The following is a 26,678-nucleotide window of genomic DNA, read 5'->3' as shown; positions in this document are numbered from 1 at the left end:
ATTGTTTAGAAGTCTATGAGGAAATGTTCCTACTTCTCTCTCTATTTATTACCTCAGATTGTAGAGAAGTCTATGAGGAAATGTTCCTACTTCTCTCTCTCTCTATTACCTCAGATTGTAGAGAAGTCTATGAGAAAATGTTCCTACTTCTCTCTCTCTATTACCTCAGATTGTAGAGAAGTCTATGAGGAAATGTTCCTACTTCTCTCTCTCTTTATTACCTCAGATTGTTTAGAAGTCTATGAGGAAATGTTCCTACTTCTCTCTCTATTTATTACCTCAGATTGTAGAGAAGTCTATGAGGAAATGTTCCTACTTCTCTCTCTCTCTATTACCTCAGATTGTAGAGAAGTCTATGAGAAAATGTTCCTACTTCTCTCTCTCTTTATTACCTCAGATTGTAGAGAAGTATATGAGGAAATGTTCCTACTTCTCTCTCTCTTTATTACCTCAGATTGTATAGAAGTCTATGAGAAAATGTTCCTACTTCTCTCTCTCTTTATTACCTCAGATTGTTTAGAAGTCTATGAGAAAATGTTCCTACTTCTCTCTCTCTTTATTACCTCAGATTGTATAGAAGTCTATGAGGAAATGTTCCTACTTCTCTCTCTCTTTATTACCTCAGATTGTAGAGAAGTCTATGAGAAAATGTTCCTACTTCTCTCTCTCTTTATTACCTCAGATTGTTTAGAAGTCTATGAGAAAATGTTCCTACTTCTCTCTCTCTTTATTACCTCAGATTGTAGAGAAGTCTATGAGAAAATGTTCCTACTTCTCTCTCTCTTTATTACCTCAGATTGTTTAGAAGTCTATGAGGAAATGTTCCTACTTCTCTCTCTATTTATTACCTCAGATTGTAGAGAAGTCTATGAGGAAATGTTCCTACTTCTCTCTCTCTCTATTACCTCAGATTGTAGAGAAGTCTATGAGGAAGTGTTCCTACTTCTCTCTCTATTACCTCAGATTGTAGAGAAGTCTATGAGGAAATGTTCCTACTTCTCTCTCTCTATTACCTCAGATTGTAGAGAAGTCTATGAGGAAGTGTTCCTACTTCTCTCTCTATTACCTCAGATTGTAGAGAAGTCTATGAGAAAATGTTCCTACTTCTCTCTCTCTTTATTACCTCAGATTGTTTAGAAGTCTATGAGAAAATGTTCCTACTTCTCTCTCTCTTTATTACCTCAGATTGTTTAGAAGTCTATGAGGAAATGTTCCTACTTCTCTCTCTCTCTATTACCTCAGATTGTAGAGAAGTCTATGAGGAAGTGTTCCTACTTCTCTCTCTATTACCTCAGATTGTAGAGAAGTCTATGAGGAAATGTTCCTACTTCTCTCTCTCTCTATTACCTCAGATTGTAGAGAAGTCTATGAGGAAGTGTTCCTACTTCTCTCTCTATTACCTCAGATTGTAGAGAAGTCTATGAGGAAATGTTCCTACTTCTCTCTCTCTATTACCTCAGATTGTAGAGAAGTCTATGAGGAAGTGTTCCTACTTCTCTCTCTATTACCTCCGATTGTAGAGAAGTCTATGAGGAAATGTTCCTACTTCTCTCTCTATTTATTACCTCAGATTGTAGAGAAGTCTATGAGGAAATGTTCCTACTTCTCTCTCTATTACCTCAGATTGTAGAGAAGTCTATGAGGAAATGTTCCTACTTCTCTCTCTCTCTATTACCTCAGATTGTAGAGAAGTCTATGAGGAAATGTTCCTACTTCTCTCTCTCTCTATCACCTCAGATTGTAGAGAAGTCTATGAGGAAATGTTCCTACTTCTCTCTCTCTCTATCACCTCAGATTGTAGAGAAGTCTATGAGGAAATGTTCCTACTTCTCTCTCTCTCTATCACCTCAGATTGTAGAGAAGTCTATGAGGAAATGTTCCTACTTCTCTCTCTCTTTATCACCTCAGATTGTAGAGAAGTCTATGAGGAAATGTTCCTACTTCTCTCTCTCTCTATCACCTCAGATTGTAGAGAAGTCTATGAGGAAATGTTCCTACTTCTCTCTCTCTCTTATCACCTCAGATTGTAGAGAAGTCTATGAGGAAATGTTCCTACTTCTCTCTCTCTCTATCACCTCAGATTGTAGAGAAGTCTATGAGGAAATGTTCCTACTTCTCTCTCTCTTCTATCACCTCAGATTGTAGAGAAGTCTATGAGAAATGTTCCTACTTCTCTCTCTCTTTCTCTCTCTCTCTATCACCTCAGATTGTAGAGAAGTCTATGAGGAAATGTTCCTACTTCTCTCTCTCTCTATCACCTCAGATTGTAGAGAAGTCTATGAGGAAATGTTCCTACTTCTCTCTCTATTTATTACCTCAGATTGTAGAGAAGTCTATGAGGAAATGTTCCTACTTCTCTCTCTCTCTATTACCTCAGATTGTAGAGAAGTCTATGAGGAAGTGTTCCTACTTCTCTCTCTCTTTATCACCTCAGATTGTAGAGAAGTCTATGAGAAAATGTTCCTACTTCTCTCTCTCTTTATTACCTCAGATTGTTTAGAAGTCTATGAGAAAATGTTCCTACTTCTCTCTCTCTTTATTACCTCAGATTGTTTAGAAGTCTATGAGGAAATGTTCCTACTTCTCTCTCTATTTATTACCTCAGATTGTAGAGAAGTCTATGAGAAAATGTTCCTACTTCTCTCTCTCTTTATTACCTCAGATTGTAGAGAAGTCTATGAGAAAATGTTCCGACTTCTCTCTCTCTTTATTACCTCAGATTGTAGAGAAGTCTATGAGGAAATGTTCCGACTTCTCTCTCTCTTTATTACCTCAGATTGTATAGAAGTCTATGAGAAAATGTTCCTACTTCTCTCTTTATTACCTCAGATTGTAGAGAAGTCTATGAGGAAATGTTCCGACTTCTCTCTCTCTTTATTACCTCAGATTGTAGAGAAGTCTATGAGGAAATGTTCCTACTTCTCTCTCTCTGTATTACCTCAGATTGTAGAGAAGTCTATGAGGAAATGTTCCGACTTCTCTCTCTCTTTATTACCTCAGATTGTATAGAAGTCTATGAGGAAATGTTCCTACTTCTCTCTCTCTTTATTACCTCAGATTGTAGAGAAGTCTATGAGGAAGTGTTCCTACTTCTCTCTCTCTCTATTACCTCAGATTGTAGAGAAGTCTATGAGAAAATGTTCCTACTTCTCTCTTTATTACCTCAGATTGTAGAGAAGTCTATGAGAAAATGTTCCTACTTCTCTCTTTATTACCTCAGATTGTAGAGAAGTCTATGAGAAAATGTTCCTACTTCTCTCTCTCTTTATTACCTCAGATTGTAGAGAAGTCTATGAGAAAATGTTCCTACTTCTCTCTCTCTCTATTACCTCAGATTGTAGAGAAGTCTATGAGGAAATGTTCCTACTTCTCTCTCTCTTTATTGCCTCAGATTGTAGAGAAGTCTATGAGGAAATGTTCCTACTTCTCTCTCTCTTTATTACCTCAGATTGTAGAGAAGTCTATGAGGAAATGTTCCTACTTCTCTCTCTCTTTATTACCTCAGATTGTAGAGAAGTCTATGAGGAAATGTTCCTACTTCTCTCTTTATTACCTCAGATTGTAGAGAAGTCTATGAGGAAATGTTCCTACTTCTCTCTCTCTTTATTACCTCAGATTGTAGAGAAGTCTATGAGAAATTGTCTCTACTTCTCTCTTTATTTATTGTATAGAAGTCTATGTCAATTGTAGGTCATTTTTCTGATGAGTGAATGTTTTAGTATCTACTTCTGTCTTCTTCAACACAGCATGATGTTCATTTAGTGAGTTATGGTCCCGTTTAGAGTAGAATAGACGATGAAGCAGCGTATGCTTCAGGGCGGGGCTACCTGTGGTTACTACAGTGTTGTTCATGTTTTCATCTCACAACTTTAACCCTTTCACAGTTCGGTTCTCACTTCATCGATGTTAGCATTTACATTTGAATGCTGATTCCAATAAACAAGAGGCTGACGACAAAAGATCAAGATGGCCACAGTGAAAGCGCTAAACTCAAGGCTTCAAAACCGTAGTCCACAAACCGAAGTGTTACGTCAGGTCAGCCGGTTATAAACAGTGTGTGGTTCGTTGTTTTCGGTTGTTGTTGCCATGGCAGCTGTGTTGTTGTCTTGGCGATGTGTTTGTTATGTGTGTCGGCGTGTTGCCAGCGCCTCCATCAGCTCATGGCACAAACACTGACAGAAGCCGTAGAGCACGAGCAGCAGCAGCGTGGAGGGAACCAGACTGACGAGCACCACGCCGAGCCACAGCCGCCCGATCATCAGCAGGTAGATCCCCAGAGGCAGAGAGCTGAAGTACACCTGCAAACAAGGACAGGTTTACATCATTCAGGTAGATCCCAAGAGGCAGTGAGCTGAAGAAAACCTGCATCAAGGACACGGTTACTTCCTGTAGTAGATCCCCTGAAGTACACCTGCAAACAAGGACACATTAACCCTGCAGCTATTAGTAGAGCCTCCTCACCAGACACAGCGCCCCTAGCAGGCAGCGCGGGAAACTGCGAGACGTCCAGGCGTGACACTTGTGAGCCGGCAGGCTGCAGGGCAGGGACTCCAGGCTGGGGGGGCGGTAGACCCCAACCACATCCACCATGCTTAGGGACTCAGAGGACGGGGAGTCTGCAGGGAGCTCCATGATGGTGATCACCAGACAGTCTGAGGAGCAGGGAGACACGACGCCTCCTGCTGGGGGAGAGAGGGACAGATGATGTTACTGTCAGGAGCCCAGGAACCTAAACATGGACATCTATAAGTTTGAGTCGCCAAGAGGCTAAGCTTTATGCTGCGACGCGTTTTCAATGAGAAAATCGAACCGAAGTTGATTTCAAAAAAGTCTTCCGTCCACACGGAATCGGCTCAAGAAATGTGTCCGTCCAACGAAACCGCTCGACCCGCTGGAGACGCTGTAGTACATATGCCGGGCCTGTAAGTGGCGCTGTACTTCCGCCACAAAATACACCAAAAGCAGCGAATAAGACCCCCCGAGCATGGGCATAAGGCATAAACAAACAGCTGTAGATTTTGCACTGAAATCTGTGTCCTGGTCCGTAGCGTCTGGAGCACGAACGCAACCCTGTGATCCGTCATTGTTGTTGTTGTTGTTGGCGAAACGCATCAGCAATGACGCGGGGGTGAGCAGGAGAGGTGGAGAGAGGCGGGGCTATGGCGCCATCGATTCAGGAAAAGATCATATAGGGCGTACACACGGAGCCGCAAGCGTGTCGTCTCCAGACTTACCCACTTCGGGAGCCGATTTAAACGTTTATCGGTTTCGGGCTCCGAAGCCGTGGCTCCGTTTTGGCTTCGTGTGGACGGACCGTCTATACGATAAAGAACTTTAGCGGATACAACTGAAATCGTCTCCGTGTGGACGCTGCCTTAGAAGGACCAAAACGGTCAACAGAAAGCGCAAGCTAACCCTCTGTCATCCGCACCGACATGTAACAGGTGACTTATAAACACAAACCACGCCCATGTGACGATTACCGGAAGTGCTCAACAAACACTAATAAAAGGGACAAATAATAAACTCAGGCATTTTGGCTCCAACAAGCGAAGTGATTTCACCGGTCAGACTGCTGGGACTGAGCACCACCTCACGCCCTCCTCCTCCTCCTCCTCCTCCTCCTCCGCCTCCGCCTCCTCCTCCTCCTCCGCCTCCTCCTCCTCCTCCTCCTCCTCCTCGGCGGGCTCGGTCCTGACACGACAGAACAGCCAGGATGTGTCGGTCGTCCTCCATCAACCACACCTGAAGACGAAACAGACAGACAGCTTCACCTCCTCGTTAGTAGAGTTCCCTAGTCTCACCTCCTTGTTAGTAAAGCCTCACCTCCTCGTTAGTAAAGCCTCACCTCCTCCTCGTTAGTAAAGCCTCACCTCCTCGTTAGTAAAGTCTCACCTCCTCGTTAGTAAAGCCTCACCTCCTCCTCGTTAGTAAAGCCTCACCTCCTCGTTAATAGAGTTCCCTAGTCTCACCTCCTCGTTAGTAAAGTCTCACCTCCTCGTTAGTAAAGCCTCACCTCCTCCTCGTTAGTAAAGCCTCACCTCCTCGTTAATAGAGTTCCCTAGTCTCACCTCCTCGTTAGTAAAGCCTCACCTCCTCCTCGTTAGTAAAGCCTCACCTCCTCGTCAGTAAAGCCTCACTTCCTCCTCGTTAGTAAAGCCTCACCTCCTCGTTAATAGAGTTCCCTAGTCTCACCTCCTCGTTAGTAAAGTCTCACCTCCTCGTTAGTAAAGCCTCACCTCCTCGTTAGTAAAGCCTCACCTCCTCGTTAATAGAGTTCCCTAGTCTCACCTCCTCGTTAGTAAAGTCTCACCTCCTCGTTAGTAAAGCCTCACCTCCTCGTTAGTAAAGCCTCACCTCCTCGTTAGTAAAGCTTCACCTCCTCGTTAATAGAGTTCCCTAGTCTCACCTCCTCGTTAGTAAAGCCTCACCTCCTCCTCGTTAGTAAAGCCTCACCTCCTCGTTAATAGAGTTCCCTAGTCTCACCTCCTCGTTAGTAAAGCCTCACCTCCTCCTCGTTAGTAAAGCCTCACCTCCTCGTCAGTAAAGCCTCACCTCCTCCTCGTTAGTAAAGCCTCACCTCCTCGTTAATAGAGTTCCCTAGTCTCACCTCCTCGTTAGTAAAGTCTCACCTCCTCGTTAGTAAAGTCTCACCTCCTCGTTAGTAAAGCCTCACCTCCTCGTTAGTAAAGCCTCACCTCCTCGTTAATAGAGTTCCCTAGTCTCACCTCCTCGTTAGTAAAGTCTCACCTCCTCGTTAGTAAAGCCTCACCTCCTCGTTAGTAAAGCCTCACCTCCTCCTCGTTAGTAAAGCCTCACCTCCTCGTTAATAGAGTTCCCTAGTCTCACCTCCTCGTTAGTAAAGTCTCACCTCCTCGTTAGTAAAGCCTCACCTCCTCCTCGTTAGTCAAGCCTCACCTCCTCGTTAGTAAAGCCTCACCTCCTCGTTAATAGAGTTCCCTAGTCTCACCTCCTCGTTAGTAAAGTCTCACCTCCTCGTTAGTAAAGCCTCACCTCCTCCTCGTTAGTAAAGCCTCACCTCCTCGTTAATAGAGTTCCCTAGTCTCACCTCCTCGTTAGTAAAGCCTCACCTCCTCCTCGTTAGTAAAGCCTCACCTCCTCGTCAGTAAAGCCTCACCTCCTCCTCGTTAGTAAAGCCTCACCTCCTCGTTAATAGAGTTCCCTAGTCTCACCTCCTCGTTAGTAAAGCCTCACCTCCTCGTTAGTAAAGCCTCACCTCCTCGTTAGTAAAGCCTCACCTCCTCGTTAGTAAAGCTTCACCTCCTCGTTAATAGAGTTCCCTAGTCTCACCTCCTCGTTAGTAAAGCCTCACCTCCTCCTCGTTAGTAAAGCCTCACCTCCTCGTTAATAGAGTTCCCTAGTCTCACCTCCTCGTTAGTAAAGTCTCACCTCCTCGTTAGTAAAGCCTCACCTCCTCCTCGTTAGTCAAGCCTCACCTCCTCGTTAGTAAAGCCTCACCTCCTCGTTAATAGAGTTCCCTAGTCTCACCTCCTCGTTAGTAAAGTCTCACCTCCTCGTTAGTAAAGCCTCACCTCCTCCTCGTTAGTAAAGCCTCACCTCCTCGTTAATAGAGTTCCCTAGTCTCACCTCCTCGTTAGTAAAGCCTCACCTCCTCCTCGTTAGTAAAGCCTCACCTCCTCGTCAGTAAAGCCTCACCTCCTCCTCGTTAGTAAAGCCTCACCTCCTCGTTAATAGAGTTCCCTAGTCTCACCTCCTCGTTAGTAAAGTCTCACCTCCTCGTTAGTAAAGTCTCACCTCCTCGTTAGTAAAGCCTCACCTCCTCGTTAGTAAAGCCTCACCTCCTCGTTAATAGAGTTCCCTAGTCTCACCTCCTCGTTAGTAAAGTCTCACCTCCTCGTTAGTAAAGCCTCACCTCCTCGTTAGTAAAGCCTCACCTCCTCGTTAGTAAAGCTTCACCTCCTCGTTAATAGAGTTCCCTAGTCTCACCTCCTCGTTAGTAAAGCCTCACCTCCTCCTCGTTAGTAAAGCCTCACCTCCTCGTTAATAGAGTTCCCTAGTCTCACCTCCTCGTTAGTAAAGCCTCACCTTCTCCTCGTTAGTAAAGCCTCACCTCCTCGTCAGTAAAGCCTCACCTCCTCCTCGTTAGTAAAACCTCACCTCCTCGTTAATAGAGTTCCCTAGTCTCACCTCCTCGTTAGTAAAGTCTCACCTCCTCGTTAGTAAAGTCTCACCTCCTCGTTAGTAAAGCCTCACCTCCTCGTTAGTAAAGCCTCACCTCCTCGTTAATAGAGTTCCCTAGTCTCACCTCCTCGTTAGTCAAGCCTCACCTCCTCGTTAGTAAAGCCTCACCTCCTCCTCGTTAGTAAAGCCTCACCTCCTCGTTAGTAAAGTCTCACCTCCTCGTTAGTAAAGCCTCACCTCCTCCTCGTTAGTAAAGCCTCACCTCCTCGTTAATAGAGTTCCCTAGTCTCACCTCCTCGTTAGTAAAGTCTCACCTCCTCGTTAGTAAAGCCTCACCTCCTCCTCGTTAGTAAAGCCTCACCTCCTCGTTAATAGAGTTCCCTAGTCTCACCTCCTCGTTAGTAAAGCCTCACCTCCTCCTCGTTAGTAAAGCCTCACCTCCTCGTCAGTAAAGCCTCACCTCCTCCTCGTTAGTAAAGCCTCACCTCCTCGTTAATAGAGTTCCCTAGTCTCACCTCCTCGTTAGTAAAGTCTCACCTCCTCGTTAGTAAAGTCTCACCTCCTCGTTAGTAAAGCCTCACCTCCTCGTTAATAGAGTTCCCTAGCCTCACCTCCTCGTTAGTAAAGTCTCACCTCCTCGTTAGTAAAGTCTCACCTCCTCGTTAGTAAAGCCTCACCTCCTCGTTAGTAAAGCCTCACCTCCTCGTTAGTAAAGCTTCACCTCCTCGTTAATAGAGTTCCCTAGTCTCACCTCCTCGTTAGTAAAGCCTCACCTCCTCCTCGTTAGTAAAGCCTCACCTCCTCGTTAATAGAGTTCCCTAGTCTCACCTCCTCGTTAGTAAAGCCTCACCTTCTCCTCGTTAGTAAAGCCTCACCTCCTCGTCAGTAAAGCCTCACCTCCTCGTTAGTAAAGCCTCACCTTCTCCTCGTTAATAAAGCCTCACCTCCTCGTCAGTAAAGCCTCACCTCCTCCTCGTTAGTAAAACCTCACCTCCTCGTTAATAGAGTTCCCTAGTCTCACCTCCTGATTAGTAAAGTCTCACCTCCTCGTTAGTAAAGTCTCACCTCCTCGTTAGTAAAGCCTCACCTCCTCGTTAGTAAAGCCTCACCTCCTCGTTAATAGAGTTCCCTAGTCTCACCTCCTCGTTAGTAAAGTCTCACCTCCTCGTTAGTAAAGCCTCACCTCCTCGTTAGTAAAGCTTCACCTCCTCGTTAATAGAGTTCCCTAGTCCTCACCTCCTCGTTAGTAAAGCCTCACCTCCTCCTCGTTAGTAAAGCCTCACCTCCTCGTTAATAGAGTTCCCTAGTCTCACCTCCTCGTTAGTAAAGTCTCACCTCCTCGTTAGTAAAGCCTCACCTCCTCCTCGTTAGTCAAGCCTCACCCTCCTCGTTAGTAAAGCCTCACCTCCTCGTTAATAGAGTTCCCTAGTCTCACCTCCTCGTTAGTAAAGTCTCACCTCCTCGTTAGTAAAGCCTCACCTCCTCCTCGTTAGTCAAGCCTCACCTCCTCGTTAGTCAAGCCTCACCTCCTCCTCGTTAGTAAAGCCTCACCTCCTCCTCGTTAGTAAAGCCTCACCTCCTCCTCGTCAGTAAAGCCTCACCTCCTCCTCGTTAGTAAAGCCTCACCTCCTCGTCAGTAAAGCCTCACCTCCTCCTCGTTAGTAAAGCCTCACCTCCTCCTCGTTAGTAAAGCCTCACCTCCTCGTTAGTAAAGCCTCACCTCCTCCTCGTTAGTAAAGCCTCACCTCCTCCTCGTTAGTCAAGCCTCACCTCCTCGTTAGTAAAGCCTCACCACCTCCTCCTCGTTAGTAAAGCCTCACCTCCTCCTCGTCAGTAAAGCCTCACCTCCTCCTCGTTAGTAAAGCCTCACCTCCTCGTTAGTAAAGCCTCACCTCCTCGTCGGGGACGTTGGTCTCGTGGCGGCAGAACGGACAGCTGATGACGGACGGCGAAGACTCTCCTGAAGATCAATCAGAATCATCAACGTTATCTCATTGGTTCATTAGAATCCTGCTATCTCATTGGTTTATTAGTTTGGTGCTATCTCATTGGTTTATTAGTACAGTGCCATCTCACTGAAGGACCCTTAAAGGGAACTCACCCATGTCGACCATCTTCTTCAGACACTTGGCACAGACTCGGTGCAGGCAGCCCAGAACTTTGGGTTTACGGCTGCGAGTGTCGTAGCGGTTGTAGCAGATTTTACACTCCAGCTCCTCCAGAGTGTAAACCAGAGACTGAGCCCAGGTCTGCACCTGAAGAGGAGTCATTATAACAATACCGTTATTCATAAAGCGCTACACAAATAAAGAAGACAACAAGTAAAGTTAGGGTCTAAAGAAGTGAGTTTAATAGTTTCCTTCTCAGGGAAATCTAACCTTGGCTTCCATCTCCCGGCCAGGCTCAGCCTCCTTCAGCAGGCTCATTCCTATTGGCTGTTGTTTTCACCTGAACCAGGAAGCAGGGCGGCGGTGGGCGGGGCTTCACTCAGCCTGTCAGCTGACTGGAGACAAAAAGGGAAATTATTTAAATCATAAAATAAAATAATGTATAACTCTCCTGAATTACACTGTAAGAACCGTGAGCAAACTCTTTCACAACAAGCGCCAGGAGCCGTGTTAGCATGCTATATGTGTGTTAGCACGCTGGATGTGTGTTAGCACCAAGATACATGTACTGTGGTGCAGCCTGGGAAACGCTGGTTGAATGAGATATACATCCAAGAGGATATAATCTGATACTGCCAGTAGGCCAATCTCTGTATACTTACCTACGCAATCAAATGATGAAGATGTCTGCCGAATCTCGACAGCGTCACAGATACCTGCCCCTCTCTGGACCCGCACTGTCAATCGTCTCAATCAACATCGAAGGTTTCTCCGGATGCAAGGCAGAGATACTGGCAACGATGGCCAATCGTTTTGACATACTCTGCATGCAGGAAACCCACATCGGCCCTGCACAACACCGACCTACCATCCCTGGAATGAAACTGGTCGCAGAGACCCGACACAGACAGTATGGATCAGCTGTTTTCAGCAGACCAAACCTCAAGATTGAGGAAGTCTGGACCCACACTACGGAAGGAAACATGGAAACCATCACAGTTGCCCTCCCAAATGTCTCTGTCACATCAGTCTACAAACCACCCGCAACCCCTTTTCTGTACACAGAACTACCAGAAAGATGCAAGAGGAGATTCCATATCAGCATCGGCGACTTCAATGCCCACAGTACATCATGGGGCTATGAGAACAACAACCAAGATGGAGATGAAGTTGAAACCTGGCTTGAGTCCAAGCACCTGACCCTAATCCATAACGCTAAACTACCCAAATCCTTCCACAGCGCCAGATGGAAACGAGGATACAACCCAGACCTCGCCTGTGTAAGCAGTGGCATCGCATCCAGAACTGAGAAGGAAGTCCTGGACCCTATCCCCCATACCCAGCACCGGCCAATTGCCATCACCGTTAGATCCGCTCACCAAGCAACCACCGTCCCATTCCGCACGAGGTTCAACCTACGGAAAGCCGACTGGTTGTCGTTCCAACAGGAGATAGAGCATTCCATATCTCACATACCACCATTTCCCAATAACTACTCCAACTTCACAGACTTGGTAAAAAGGTCAGCCAGACGTCACATACCCAGGGGATGCCAGACACAGTATATTCCTGGGCTATCAGAAACATCCAGCGACCTGCTGAAAGCCTACTATGAGGAATATAATAAGGACCCTTTCTCCTCTACCACCATGGAACTTGGAGAGACCCTGATCAGTGAAGTTGGGGAAGAACGAAGGAAAGTCTGGAAGGAAATGATGGAGAACACCACTATGACAAATAACAGCAGGAAGGCATGGGCTACAATCCGCCGTCTTGGCGAAGACCACACCACACCACCCATAATCACAACGGTCACAGCAAACTCGGTTGCATCACAGCTGGTGGCCAACGGCCGTAACCAACACCGCCGCCAACCCACAGGAGAACACCATCGCACAGTGGTATCAGACCAACCACAACCAGCCAGCCCTCTCACCAAACCCTTCGACATAGAAGAACTCAAAACTGCAATGGGTAAGCTGAAACCCGGAAAAGCAGCAGGGATTGATGACATACTGGCAGAAATGATACAGCACCTGGGACCTAACGGAAAGACCTGGGTCCTGGAGATGCTGAACACATGTATGGCACAAAAAACCATCCCTCCTGTCTGGAGAAAGGCCAAAGTGGTTGCAATCCCCAAACCCGGCAAAGACCCATCATCCCCAAAGAGCTACCGACCCATTTCCCTCCTCTGCATCACTTACAAACTCTACGAGAGGCTGCTACTCCAACGCCTCATGCCACTCATAGACACCAAGCTGACTAAAGACCAAGCTGGTTTCCGTCCTGGCCGCTCCTGTGCTGGACAGCTACTCAACCTCACCCAACACATTGAGGATGGGTTTGAAGGAACACAAATAACTGGAGCAGCATTCATAGATCTCTCTGCTGCCTATGACACTGTCCAACACCGTACAATGGTCAGGAAACTACTGGATATGACTGGTGACCTGAATCTGTGTCAAGTCATCAAAAGCCTCCTCAACAACAGGCGCTTCTACGTCCAGTTAAATGACCAGAGGAGCAACTGGAAAGCCCAAAAGAACGGCCTCCCACAAGGTAGCGTACTGGCCCCCCTCCTGTTTAACATATACACAAACGACCAGCCACTACCCCCAGAATGCCAGCGTTTCATCTACGCAGATGACCTCTGCATCACCACCCAACAAGTAGACTTCCAGAAGATTGAGCCTGTCCTTGAAGGTGCCCTCCAAGAAATGTCAAGCTACTACAATAACAACCACCTGAAACCCAACCCATCAAAAACCCAACTATGCAGCTTCCACCTGAGGAACAGAGACGCTAAAAAAGAACTGAGCGTCACCTGGGATGGCCACAAACTGTCCAACCACACGCATCCCATGTATCTTGGTGTTACACTGGATAGGACACTCTCCTTCAAGAAACATCTGGAGAACACCAAAGCCAAGATCAACACTGCGCAAACTAGTGAACTCCAAGTGGGGCGCAGATCCACCAACAATCCGTGCAACTGCCATGGCCCTGTGTTTCTCTACAGCAGAGTATGCCTGCTCAAGCTGGAGCCGATCACGTCACACCAAACTGGTCGACACAGCCTTGAATGACACCTGCCGCATCATCACGGGATGCGTTAAGACAACACCTGTCCCGTGCCTCTATGCGCTAGCCGGCATCTCTCCCCCACACATCAGACGACTGGGTATCGCTCAAGATGAACGGAGAACACAGGAGACAGACATCAGACACCCCTTGCATGGCCACGTAGCACCCCCACGCAGGCTCCGATCCAGAGCCAGTTTTGTGCAGACAGTCCTGCCCCTCCAGACAACCAAACAAGCAGCAAGGACCAACCTCTGGGAAGATGAATGGCAAAGACATGACACACGAGCTCTTGAATGGCTGGGCAGAGGAATCACACCAACGGAAAGCCTTGCTAGTGGCCACGACCTTGGCTGGACAACCTGGAAGTCACTTAATAGACTGCGTGTGGAACAGGGGAGGTGCAAAGCACTGATGAAAGTGTGGAACTACACCACAGAAGACACGTGCAGCTGTGGATCAGTGCAGACAATGTCCCACCTACTGGAATGTGCCGATGCCCCCCGGTGCAGTCCAGAAGACCTGGCAGAACCTACCCCATCAGCTGTGGCCTGTGCCCGATACTGGCAGAACGACATCTGAGATTGCTAAGGACTCGAAGAAGAAGCATGCTATATGTGTGTTAGGATGTGTGTTAGCACGCTGGATGTGTGTTAGCATGCTATATGTGTGTTAGCACGCTGGATGTGTGTTAGCATGCTATATGTGTGTTAGCACGCTGGATGTGTGTTAGCATGCTAGATGTGTGTTAGCATGCTATATGTGTGTTAGCACGCTGGATGTGTGTTAGCATGCTAGATGTGTGTTTTACTAGCTGGATGTGTGTTAGCATGCTAGATGTGTGTAGCACGCTGGTTGTGTGTTAGCATGCTAAATGTGTGTTAGCACGCTGGATGTGTGTTAGCATGCTAAATGTGTGTTAGCACGCTGGATGTGTGTTAGCAGGCTGGATGTGTGTTAGCACGCTGGATGTGTGTAAGCATGTTATATGTGTGTTTTACATGCTAGATGTGTGTTAGCATGCTAGATGTGTGTTAGCACGCTGGATGTGTGTTAGCATGCTAGATGTGTATTTTACATGCTAGATGTGTGTTAGCATGCTAGATGTGTATTTTACATGCTAGATGTGTGTTAACATGCTAGATGTGTGTTAGCACGCTGGATGTGTGTTAGCATGCTAGATGTGTGTTAACATGCTAGATGTGTGTTAGCACGCTGGATGTGTGTTAGCATGCTAGATGTGTATTTTACATGCTAGATGTGTGTTAGCATGCTAGTTGTGTGTTAGCATGTTGAATGTGTGTTTTATATGCTAAATGTGTGTTAGCATGCTGGATGTGTGTTAGCATGCTAGTTGTGTGTTAGCAAGCACGCTGGATGTCGGTTGATGTTTGTCTGATTGGTTGGTACCAGGTTGGTACGTACCTGACTTCAGATCAGCTGATCAATCCGACAGTCTAAGAGTACGCCAACTGCACAGACAGACAGACAGAGAGACAGACAGACAGACACACAGACAGAGAGACAGACAGAGAGACAAACAGACAGACAGAGAGAGAGACTGACAGACAGACAGAGAGACAGACAGACAGACAGACAAACAGAGAGACAGACAGAGAGACACACAGACAGACACACAGACAGAGAGACAGACAGAGAGACAAACAGACAGACACACAGACAGAGAGACAGACAGAGAGACAAACAGACAGACAGAGAGAGAGACTGACAGACAGACAGAGAGACAGACAGACAGACAGACAAACAGAGAGACAGACAGAGAGACAGACAGACAGACAGACAAACAGACAGACAGAGAGACAGACAGACAGACAGACAAACAGAGAGACAGACAGACAAACAAACAGAGAGACAGACAGACAGACAGACAGACAGAGAGACAGACAGACAGACAGACAGACAGACAGACAGTTAGCAGGTACAAACCATTTAAAATATTTATCTCATCTAGTTTATTGTTGATGTTAATCTAAGAAGAGACCTTGGATGGACAAAACACACACACACACAACACACACACACACACACACACACCACACACACACACACACACACACACACACACACACACACACACACACACACCCCACACACACACACACACACACCACACACACACACACACACACACACACACACACACACACACACACACACACACACACACACACACACACACACACACACACACACACACACACACACACACGTGTATTTATAGACTGCAGCTGTTATATAACTGGGGGAGGGTACACTGGGGATGCTGTTGTTGCTATGGCAGCAGCTTTACCTGTGCTGGACCTCAGACGAGCCAATCAGATGAAAGAGATGTGATCACATGGTTTGATCAGCTGATTCACTGAAATGGGATCATTTCACTTTTTATTCAGATCAACCGGCAGCAGAGCAACTCATTCAATAAACGTGATGACAGCAACTCAGTATTCAGAGTTGAGTGATGTGTTGCTGCTCACCTGCTGATGAAGAGGGTTACATTGATGGAGTTGCTGTTTTGACATCAACAAAATGTCAAGTTGCTAGTCAGTTGCTAGTTGCTTTTCATGTAGTTTCTGTACTTCCCTCTGACCAAAGCAACATGGTGGCCAAGTTGCTTCAGCTTTAGTTTAGTAGTTTAGGTTGCTGTAGCTCAAGTTCCTGTAGCCTTAGTTGCTGAAGTTTATAATAGTAGTTTGTACTTTAGTTCCTGTGGTTTTGGTTGCAGTAGGTGACGTTGCAGTAAGTGTAGTTGCTTCTTCCTCACATTAAATTGCAACAACACTGCAGTTGAGCTCTGGTTGCTTTAGTTGCAGGTTCTGTGTAAGCTGTCAGGTTGAAGCAACATAATTGTCATCAAACATGAACAGTCTGGTTGCTAGTTGCAGTTGCCATACTTGTAGTTGCTGTAGATGAAGTTGCTCTGTCAGGTTGCAGCAACACTGCGGTGGTTGCTCTCCATCATCAGTCTCATTAACAGTCTGGTGTCGTCTCTCCTTCTGAAGAGCTAACAGGCGCTAACAGGAGCTAACAGCAGCTAAAAACATGCTAACAGAAACTAACAGAAGCTAACCGTGTCTGTCAGTGTGTCTCCGGTCCGTTAGTTGCCGTTTGCCGGTTGTTTTCCCGGTGACTCACCGCCGTACGTGTCTCTGCTTCTCAGCGATGCGCGCGGCCGGCGGGGCGGACGCGTGCCCGGGTCACCATGGCAACCTGCCCGCAGCTGCATATAAACGAATAGGTGGATATTTACTTATATAATGAATAATAATCCGTATAACGCTAAATAAGTGAGTTGAATGAACTATCTATCTATCTATCTATCTATCTATCTATCTATCTATCTATCTATCTATCTATCTATCTATCTATCTATCTATCTATATATCTATATCTTATGTTTTAATAACTGAGTGTTTTATTATTCTCCATTGTTTGTTTTCTGTTCATGCCCTCAATATGAATTATTGTAATGACCCTGATGTTTATGTGCCTTTTTCAGATTGTATTCAAATAATTATTCAATAAAATCTTTAAAAAACAAACAATCAGTGCATCATTTTAATAAACAAATCATATATATATTATGTTTTAATACCTGAGCGTTTTGTTATTCTCCGTTGTTTTTTTCTAATGAACCTGATGTTTAGATTATGTGCCTTTTTCAGATTGTATTTAAATAATTTGTGTAAGGTAAAGAAATGTGGAGTAGTATTGTTCAATCTTAAGAACCTCTTGAGTTGCGAGAAGGGCAACTGTAAAGCTTTATTTGAGTTCTTAAAAAGTAGTTTATTTTTGTTTTTTATAATTGTTTCTTCCTTGTAGCTCACTGATATGTCCCCCATGATTTGTGGTCCACACTCCAGCAGAGTAGGTGGCGGTAATGCACCTTAAACGCCATTAAACCAAAAAGAAGAAGACGAATCAGTGCATCATGATAATAAACCCTGAAGCGGAACCAATGTGCCGTGTGTTTGTTTCGACTCGAGCTACCTCCACGGTGCCGCAGCCGGAGCATCACTTCCTGCGAATCTCAGCGTCACTTCCTGTGAATCTCTCATAAAGACGGGCTTGGCGGAATCTCCGCAGGTCGAATTTTTCTGGTTTGTTTGGTGAATCCGTCTGCATCGGAGCCATCAGAACCGCAAACATGGTGAGTGATCATCCGGGGAGAGAGGGAGCTGGCTGACGGCTGCTGGGGGAGGATGATTTATCCCGGATCGGTCCCGGTTAGTCCTGGGTTAGTGTAATGGCGGGAGTCTGGGTAACGTCGCTCGTACGTCGGTTAACGGATCGATAATGAGTGTATTTCTTGTTTAGTGTTCACACAACCCGGTCCGTTAACGGCTCTGTGAAACAGCCGTTAACTCACCGGTGTTTACGTGTGTCTGTTAGCCGTTAGCTGCCTGGTGTCGTGGGTTAAGTGCCATGAATGAAATATGTTATGTTGCAACGAGCTAAACCTAGCGATGCTAAGCTAATAGTATTTAGTTTGATACTCTGCACGTGTCTTCCGAACAGTAGTTACTCTCTGCGGCAGAAGTACTATATAGATGATATACTTAAGTACAAGTAGAACAGACGCCTTTATTGTCCTTAAACATGTACAGTGGAAAGAGGCGAGCTACTCCAAACATTCAGAAATATACAACAACAAAAACAAACAGCATTCATACCTGTGTAACAAAATAAAGTGCAGAAATTATATTCAGTATTACAGAGCCGTGTGTCTGTTAGCTGCCCGGTGTCTGTTAGCTGCCGTGTGTCTGTTAGCTGCCGTGTGTCTGTTAGCTGCCCGGTGTCTGTTAGCTGCCCGGTGTCTGTTAGCTGCCCGGTGTCTGTTAGCTGCCCGGTGTCTGTTAGCTGCCCGGTGTGGTGGGTTAAGCTCCATGAATGAAATATGTTATTGAACACCGGGTCAACGAGCTAAAGCTAGCGATGCTAAGCCAACATGATTTAGTTTATCACGTGTCTTCACAACAGTAGTTACTCTCTGCGCCACAGTTACTCAGAAGCGGGAGAAGTACTCAGATTATATACTTAAAAATAAGCACAATAGAAGCCTTTATTGTCCTTATACCTACTCCTTAAGGTAGCATCACACATTCAGAAATATACAACAAACGTTTGTGTGAGCAGGATTCAAGTCTCTCTCATCACGTGCTCAGCAGCTACAGGGTGGATATGGAAATGAAAAACTAGTCCTCCAACAGAGCAACATGAATATATATATATATATATATATATATATATATATATATATATATATATATACATATATATATCACATATATATATCACATATATATATATATATATATATATATATATATATCACATATATATATCACATATATATCACGTATATATATATATATATATAGCACGTATATATATATATATATAGCACGTATATATATATATATATAGCACATAGAACATTTAGAATAGTGCAAGAGAATGTTTTGAGGTGTGCAAGTAAATACAAATAGTGCAAGAAGAGTCTATTGAATATGATATATAGATTAATAATCTGCTAAGGGGTTAAAGTGCAATGATCGCTCTGGGGAAGAAACTTTCTTTGAGTCTGTTTGTCTTTGTTTAAAGTCACCTGTAGCGCCTCCAGCAGGTCACACAGGTGAGTTCCCTGAGAGGGTAGTGTCCATCAGGGAGGGGAGAGGGCAGGGTCTTCCTTTCTGTACCGATACTTGAGAATAAGGTGCTTGTGGGTTATCTGTGGCCACTTTTTAATAGCGGGTAGCTGGCTCCTCCACGTAGAAATGAAATGATTCTCTCTCCTTTACGGCGAAGGGTTATTTAGAGAGTCTGAAAACAAGGTGGCGACAGATAACCCACACGTACCAAGAATAATACTTACGTGAAGAAGGGACGAATATACTGCGTCTCTGGTTTCTATAACGCTTTTTATTCATGACTTGAATACACTTCTTTTAGATTGTAAGGGCAAATGTTGAGTGTGTTACATGATGATGTCACTGAGGCTGTTTCTGATTGGTCCTCAGACGGTGGGGAAGAGCAGCAAGATGCTGCAGCACATCGACTTCAGGATGAGGTGCATCCTGCAGGACGGCCGCATCTTCATCGGCACATTCAAGGCCTTCGACAAACACATGAACCTGATCCTGTGCGACTGCGACGAGTTCAGGAAGATCAAGTGAGGATCAGTATTAATGAAGACGTGTGTATACTCACTAGTTCAGGGAGATCAAGTGAGGATCAGTATTAATGAAGACGTGTGTATACTCACCAGTTCAGGAAGATCAAGTGAGGATCAGTATTAATGAAGACGTGTGTATACTCACTAGTTCAGGAAGATCAAGTGAGGATCAGTATTAATGAAGACGTGTGTATACTCTCCAGTTCAGGGAGATCAAGTGAGGATCAGTATTAATGAAGACGTGTGTATACTCACTAGTTCAGGGAGATCAAGTGAGGATCAGTATTAATGAAGACGTGTGTATACTCACCAGTTCAGGAAGATCAAGTGAGGATCAGTATTAATGAAGACGTGTGTATACTCACCAGTTCAGGGAGATCAAGTGAGGATCAGTATTAATGAAGACGTGTGTATACTCACTAGTTCAGGGAGATCAAGTGAGGATCAGTATTAATGAAGACATGTGTATACTCACTAGTTCAGGGAGATCAAGTGAGGATCAGTATTAATGAAGACATGTGTATACTCACCAGTTCAGGGAGATCAAGTGAGGATCAGTATTAATGAAGACATGTGTATACTCACCAGTTCAGGGAGATCAAGTGGAGTCACTGCTTCTTATTTATTAGTTTCAGAACTCCTTTATTAGTCAAAGGTGTTATCGTCATGCTCAGCAGCTACAGAGTGAGCTCCTCCAACGATGCAACATGTATAATAAAATACAAAATAGTGCAAGAAGTCTATATACAATTAAATAGAATATGATATGTACAAGAAGGGGACATCTAAAGTGCTGTTCTCTGTACTTTATGTACACTTCTGCTGTTGTAGAAATGCAACATGTCCCCGTAGGACAAATAAAGGAATGATTCCACTAAATCAGCATTTAAATAGCTTAGTTGTTTGTTTATATATATATATATATATATATATATATATAAATTAGATGTAGTAATGTGAATATTAATGCTGTGTGTCTCTGTGTGAAGGCCTAAGAACTCCAAGCAGCCGGAGCGTGAGGAGAAGAGGGTTCTGGGTCTGGTTCTGCTGCGCGGGGAGAACCTGGTGTCCATGACGGTGGAGGGCCCACCCCCTAAAGATGTGAGTGAGCTGCATGTGGTTGCGTGTAGAAAGAGATATCCATGTGAGGGATTAATAAAGTATCTCTTCTTCTTCACGATGAGAGATTTTATTCTAACAAACTCCCCCTCTCCTCACAGACGGGCATTGCTCGCGTCCCATTGGCCGGCGTGGCAGGAGGCCCAGGTGTGGGTCGTGCAGCGGGACGAGGTGTTCCTGCTGGAGCTCCGATGCCTCAGGCTCCAGCTGGGCTCGCTGGACCCGTCAGAGGAGTGGGCGGGCCTTCACAACAGGTAACCATGGAGACTAACATGTGATATAACAGCTCTGAGCCCGGAGGTATTACTTCGAAGCCAGTTCATCAGAGCCGGGGTTTCTTAAACTGGACACTGAACTAAAGCTCTGGTTCAGAGAGAACATGAAGCCGGCTATCAGGGAGCGTCTTTTCACTCATGAAGTGCATGAAAACCATTAGGGATGTAACTATACCAAAAACTCACGGTACGATAACATCGCGATAACAAGTCCACGGTACGGTATTTATCGCGATATTGAAAAATAAAGAAAGAAAAAAATGTTTGAACTCATCTAGCTTCAGCAGCTACATTACCTACGGGTGCGTTCGATCTAGTACTTGAGTAAAAGTAGAAGTACTCAGATCTTGTACTTGAGTAAAAGTAGAAGTACCAGAGTGTAGGAATACTCTGTTACAGTAAAAGTCCTGCATTCAAATTGTTCCTCAAGTGAAAGTAGAAAAGTATTCTCATCAAAATATAGTGAAAGTAGCGACAGTAAAAGTAGTCATTGTGCAGATTGGTCCATTTCAGAATAATATATATGATATGTTTTATAATGATTGATCATGAAAGTGTTCTCAAAGCTGGTAAAGGTGCAGCTAGTTTGAATGACTTTGTATACTGCAGGGTAGCTTGTGGATTTACTCCAGGTGGAACTAAAGTCTGATTTAACACTTGGTTATATTTCACATCATTCATCCACATCTGTGAAGTAACTAAAGGTATTAAATACATGTAGTGGAGTACAAGTACACCATGTACCTCTGAACTGTAGAGGAGTAGAAGTACAAGGTAGCAACACATTGAATACTTAAATAAAGTACAAGTATCTCAAAATTGTACCCAAGTATAGTACTTGTTGAGTTTATGAACTTAGTTACTTTACACCACTGGCTATACAGACAGAAAGACTAAGCCTTGCACAGAGGCATGAAAATACATTTTCAAAATGCTCAACAGTGCTGCCAACATTATAAACTGACTGCTACACAATTAAAATAAATGCTTTTATATATTTCTATTAGATGTGACTCTTTGGCGTTTCTGTTATTAACTGCTTTAGTTCTGAATGCTAACATCCTGTTAGTCCTCATTTTAAAGCCGATATCCCGTGGGGTCGGGGGGGCTCGGATCCTTGTCACCTTTTTCATACCTGATGAGTTTGCATCCCTGAAAGTGACAGGAACTGGAACAAGAACAACCAGTGTTTGTTTACCTACCAAACAAAGCAGGCATTTTCTTTGTGCCACTGCACCTCACAAATCAACAAGGACATTGAATAATCAGACCCTGCAGTAAAAATGTGAAAGCAGTCTGTCATTTTGACAGATCAGAACAAACAAGTTTCCCCGCAGCGAGGCTCTGGTGTTTGCCGTGTTATTATGCACGCCCTCCAAAAGGGAATGATATAGTTTCCAAACCGTACTTTGCCGTACAGATCGTTGAAATGTGCTTTACGCTGTGCGCGCTCCTGCGAGGTGCATGCATTTCTCGGTGGGCATGCATAACACCCCCCCCACAGTAAATATACTGTTGGCGCGTGTCAATGTCTCTAGGTATGTCAATGTAGCCCTGTCCTTTCGTGTTATCTGTTTTATGTTCATGTTGTAACCTACTTGCTGCCATGTTGGACAGGTCTCTCAACGGGACCACCGGGTTAAAGAAAGGTTTAAAGAAAAAAAAAGATTAATTAACGCGTATGTAATGTAATATCGTGGTAGATTTTGTCAGTCTCACGACGATATTCGGTATATCGTTACATCCCTAAAAACAATCTCTGGCACAGACACATCATGGCACAGACACATCATGGCACAGACACATCATGGCACAGACACATCATGGCACAGACACATCATGGCACACACACATCATGGCACACACACATCATGGCACAGACACATCATGGCACAGACACATCATGGCACAGACACATCATGGCACAGACACATCATGGCACAGACACATCATGGCACAGACACATCATGGCACACACACATCATGGCACACACACATCATGGCACACACACATCATGGCACACACACATCATGGCACACACACCATGGCACAGACACACCATGGCACAGACACACCATGGCACACACACCATGGCACACACACCATGGCACACACACCATGGCACACACACCATGGCACACACACCATGGCACACACACCATGGCACACACATCATGGCACACACATCATGGCACACACACACCATGGCACACACACACCATGGCACACACACACCATGGCACAGACACACCATGGCACAGACACACCATGGCACAGACACACCATGGCACACACACATCATGGCACACACACCATGGCACACACACACCATGGCACACACACACCATGGCACACACACATCATGGCACAGACACACCATGGCACAGACACACCATGGCACAGACACACCATGGCACAGACACATCATGGCACAGACAGCCTGTTGCTGCGAAATAGAGATGACTATTGGAAGAAATGTACATATTCCCACGGGTGACATTATGGTTTTACGGAATTCATCTGCAAGTAAAAGGGACTTGTTTGTGAGCGGCGGTATTTGCTTATTTGAATCCTAAACTATGATTGAACCTGGTGCGGAGCAGTTTGTGTCTCCATGGTGATCTAGCCAGGTTAAAAGATAGCCACCTTCTCTTTAGGCTCAACATACCTGATGACCCCTAATCTGGTGTGTGTGTTCAGGTAATGACTTCCTGTTTGTCTCCAGGTTATGACACCCCAAGGCAGAGGGACGGTTGCCGCGGCAGCAGCAGGAGCCAGTATCGCCGGGGCCCCGACTCAGTATCCACCTGGACGAGGAGCCCCGCCCCCGATGGGCCGAGGAGCCCCGCCCCCAGGTGATCAATACTCACTGAGCACAGGTTCACCTGAAGAGAAACCACTTCAGACCCCCTCCACCTGTAGCGGGGAAATGTAAAAATGTTTGTTAATAATAATAATAATGTACAAGTGACCATCCCATAATAACACCTGTCTCCTGTCCCCAGGTATGATGGGCCCGCCCCCCGGCATGAGGCTTCCGATGGGCCCTCCAATGGGGATGCCCCCTGGTCGAGGAGCTCCAATGGGAATGCCCCCTCCTGGCATGAGGCCGCCTCCCCCCGGCATGAGAGGTAAGCTGTGTTGCCATGGAGACGCCTTACAGGGGCCAATCAGATGGGAGTGCCATTAATAGCTCCGCCCTCCCCAGCTGACTGTTAAACACCAAACTTTTGAAAGAACACCCATAACATTCGTCTGTTTGCAACTTATCAATATTCCAATTACTTGTATACTATTCTGCACAGTTTCTATTATATTTTATTTACTTACACTATTGTCCGTTTTATTGTGTTGCTCTGTGGGAGGAGCCTGTGACCTCAGATTTGTATTGATATAACTACACTAGCTATGTACAAATGACTATAAAAGCCTTGAATGAGCTGTCGGCCAATCAGATCTCCCGTATCCTGAAATGTGGTGTTTTATGTGTGAATGTGAAGCATTAACGGACCTTTCGTTCTGTTGTAGGACCTCCCCCACCTGGGATGAGACCGCCTCCCAGACCCTGAAGCCCCGCCCCCTCAGACTTACCTGTTGTATAGGTTTTTCTTTTTTTAATGTTTTGTGTTTTTTAAATAAAGTTTCTTCAGGATGGTTTGAATTTCTGCCTGGCTGTCAGTTATTATATCAACCTGGAAGACTAATATGTACCTGTATCACATGACTCAGCAGGAGAGGACTCTTTAAAGTAGAGACACTACATACTGATATACACCTGAACATCAGCAGGAGAGGACTCTTTAAAGTAGAGACACTACATACTGATAAACACCTGAACATTAGCAGGAGAGGACTCTTTAAAGTAGACACTACATGCTGATGTACACCTGAACATCAGCAGGACAGGACTCTTTAAAGTAGAGACACTACATACTGATATACACCTGAACATCAGCAGGAGAGGACTCTTTAAAGTAGAGACACTACATACTGATAAACACCTGAACATTAGCAGGAGAGGACTCTTTAAAGTAGACACTACATACTGATATACACCTGAACATCAGCAGGAGAGGACTCTTTAAAGTAGACACTACATAATGATAAACACCTGAACATTAGCAGGAGAGGACTCTTTAAAGTAGACACTACATGCTGATATATACCAGAGGCCTGTACTACGAAGCTGGTTCAACCTAACCTGGATATGTTCGAGTTAGCCGGTTGGCCTAATCCAAAACATACGCCCTCTCGCTAAGCGGTCCTACGACGCTGGTTATGGCTTGAGCGATCCACTTGATAACCAGCGTCGTAGGACTGCTTAGCCTCTGGTGTATCTTGGCTGGCTCTTAGCGTTCACTGGTGTTTTGATATCTAACCTATCTAATTGTGATTTAAGGAAGAGGATAAGGGATAGAAGGAAACCGTTTTGGGATGATACCAAAAGTCAAAATATTTTTTCGGACTTTATTTTCAGACCTTTTACTTTTTTTTCTCAGAATTATTACTTTCTGAATTTTCACATGTAATTTTCTAATTTTAATTTTTTTCTCAGAATGTTTTTTATTTATTAAGTTTGCACTCTACTTTATTGTCTTGTAAATGTGTGTTATGTGAATTCTTGTCTTCTGTTTGCACCTGTCCCTCCTTTTCTCCAAAGACTCTGGAAGCCATGTTGTTTGTATTTGCCCCTCCCTCTGGAATTCACTCCCACAGCCAATCAGAGACCTCCTTCACCTTCAATCAGAATCAGAATTAGAAACAGGTTTATCACCAGGGGGGTATACTACGAATCTAGTTCAACATATCCTGGATATGTTTCGAGTTATCCGGTTGACTTAATCAAAACAAAAAACGCTCTCGCTAAAATGTACTACGACGCTGGTAATCAACTCGATCGCAAGCCAGCCGTGTCCTATCCATGGATGTATAATAAGAACAACTAGTTAGGTGGCGTTCACATGAAAGGGGTGGTATTTGGAGCATTCGACCAATCACAAACATGGAGAAGCGTACTGACAGCGCAGCGTCATACTTCCTGAATGAAAAGTGAACTTTAATATTAGTCAAATATGAAGAAGTTAAACTTTAAACATCCATGACTTAAACACTTTATCCAGGATCAAAGCCACATAGCTGCACCTGCAAGGTGAATACAGCTGGTAACAGAGAAAGTGTTTGAATGCGTACATTAACAGGTTTATGAAATCACTGCCCCGTCCAAGACACGATCTGACTTTAATTACATTTGACTCCAGTGTTTCGTCAACTTAATGTGTTGCTTAAAATAATACTTCTGCATACAGTATGCGACACTGTGAGTGTTGCACGGCCAGATACGGCTCAGCTGACTCAGATAAGGAAATATATGATACATTATGATGTGATATCATGTGATATGAATGATAATGGGACACATCGACGTCTGCCCTCACAGTGCCGCGGACTGTAGGCTACGTAATGTTACTTTGATCCGGTTACTTATGTTGTGGCAGATATTTAATTAAGCGTTCTTAACATAATAGTATAATAATAGTATAATAGTTATAGGCTAATAGTCAGATTGCTCTGAAGATGGGAGGTGATATTCTATTCATTTTCACGTTCACACAGTCTGTGATTTTGGCCGGCCGTCTTTCCAGCAACGGCAGTTTAAACTGTATTTCCTCCGCACACTGAGCTCTGATTGGTCAGCAGGTGGTGCTTTCACTGAGTTGATCTCTTATCCTGGAACC

The 26,678-nt window shown here is 44.9% G+C and overlaps 2 protein-coding genes and 1 long non-coding RNA gene across 7 annotated transcripts; 1 reads left to right on the top strand and 2 right to left on the bottom strand.

The window, feature by feature from the left end:
* Positions 1-3,616: 3,616 nt before the first annotated feature.
* Positions 3,617-16,536, bottom strand: LOC117499323 (E3 ubiquitin-protein ligase RNF182). 2 transcript variants are annotated; one of them, XM_034151665.1, is made up of 9 exons: positions 15,851-16,536; positions 15,667-15,735; positions 14,781-14,827; positions 10,542-10,666; positions 10,265-10,418; positions 10,056-10,123; positions 5,565-5,745; positions 4,462-4,679; positions 3,617-4,298 (listed from the first exon to the last, which is right to left on the bottom strand). In XM_034151665.1, exons 4-9 carry the CDS (start codon positions 10,587-10,589, stop codon positions 4,122-4,124), a joined length of 846 nt encoding a protein of 281 aa, XP_034007556.1. In that variant the 5' UTR covers positions 10,590-10,666; positions 14,781-14,827; positions 15,667-15,735; positions 15,851-16,536; the 3' UTR covers positions 3,617-4,121. The 2 variants fall into 2 exon arrangements, with proteins under 2 accessions (XP_034007556.1, XP_034007557.1); XM_034151666.1 differs by lacking the exon at positions 14,781-14,827.
* Positions 5,790-9,535, bottom strand: LOC117499324. 4 transcript variants are annotated; one of them, XR_004557698.1, is made up of 8 exons: positions 9,422-9,535; positions 9,207-9,346; positions 8,937-8,991; positions 8,357-8,744; positions 8,192-8,287; positions 6,380-8,045; positions 6,072-6,118; positions 5,979-5,994 (listed from the first exon to the last, which is right to left on the bottom strand). It is a non-coding gene; the product is annotated as an uncharacterized LOC117499324 (long non-coding RNA). The 4 variants fall into 4 exon arrangements; XR_004557695.1 differs by adding an exon at positions 5,790-5,804 and having other exon boundaries at positions 5,874-8,045; XR_004557696.1 differs by adding an exon at positions 5,908-5,942 and having other exon boundaries at positions 5,973-8,045.
* Positions 16,537-17,376: 840 nt separating the features above from the next.
* snrpb (small nuclear ribonucleoprotein polypeptides B and B1) lies at positions 17,377-24,608 on the top strand. Its single transcript, XM_034151664.1, has 7 exons — positions 17,377-17,523; positions 19,394-19,545; positions 20,538-20,649; positions 20,769-20,921; positions 23,669-23,798; positions 23,949-24,074; positions 24,472-24,608. Exons 1-7 carry the CDS (start codon positions 17,521-17,523, stop codon positions 24,510-24,512), a joined length of 717 nt encoding a protein of 238 aa, XP_034007555.1. The 5' UTR covers positions 17,377-17,520; the 3' UTR covers positions 24,513-24,608.
* Positions 24,609-26,678: the final 2,070 nt, after the last annotated feature.

This window comes from Trematomus bernacchii, unplaced genomic scaffold (genome assembly GCF_902827165.1).
Source record: "Trematomus bernacchii unplaced genomic scaffold, fTreBer1.1, whole genome shotgun sequence".
Classification (NCBI taxonomy): domain Eukaryota; kingdom Metazoa; phylum Chordata; class Actinopteri; order Perciformes; family Nototheniidae; genus Trematomus; species Trematomus bernacchii.
The sequence above is the reverse complement of the archived record's forward strand: the minus strand, read 5'-3'. Positions and strand labels throughout refer to the sequence as shown.

Excerpts from the sequence above, each read along its gene's own strand:
- LOC117499323 (XM_034151665.1), bottom strand. The coding sequence starts at position 10,589 with ATGAGCCTGCTGAAGGAGGCTGAGCCTGGCCGGGAGATGGAAGCCAAG. Across the intron at positions 5,746-10,055 it reads CCAACGTCCCCGACGAGGAG|GTGTGGTTGATGGAGGACGA; the intron begins GTGAGGCTTTAC and ends TTTCGTCTTCAG. Across the intron at positions 4,299-4,461 it reads TGCTAGGGGCGCTGTGTCTG|GTGTACTTCAGCTCTCTGCC; the intron begins GTGAGGAGGCTC and ends CCTTGTTTGCAG.
- snrpb (XM_034151664.1), top strand. Across the intron at positions 20,650-20,768 it reads AGGGCCCACCCCCTAAAGAT|ACGGGCATTGCTCGCGTCCC; the intron begins GTGAGTGAGCTG and ends CTCTCCTCACAG. Across the intron at positions 23,799-23,948 it reads CCGAGGAGCCCCGCCCCCAG|GTATGATGGGCCCGCCCCCC; the intron begins GTGATCAATACT and ends TCCTGTCCCCAG.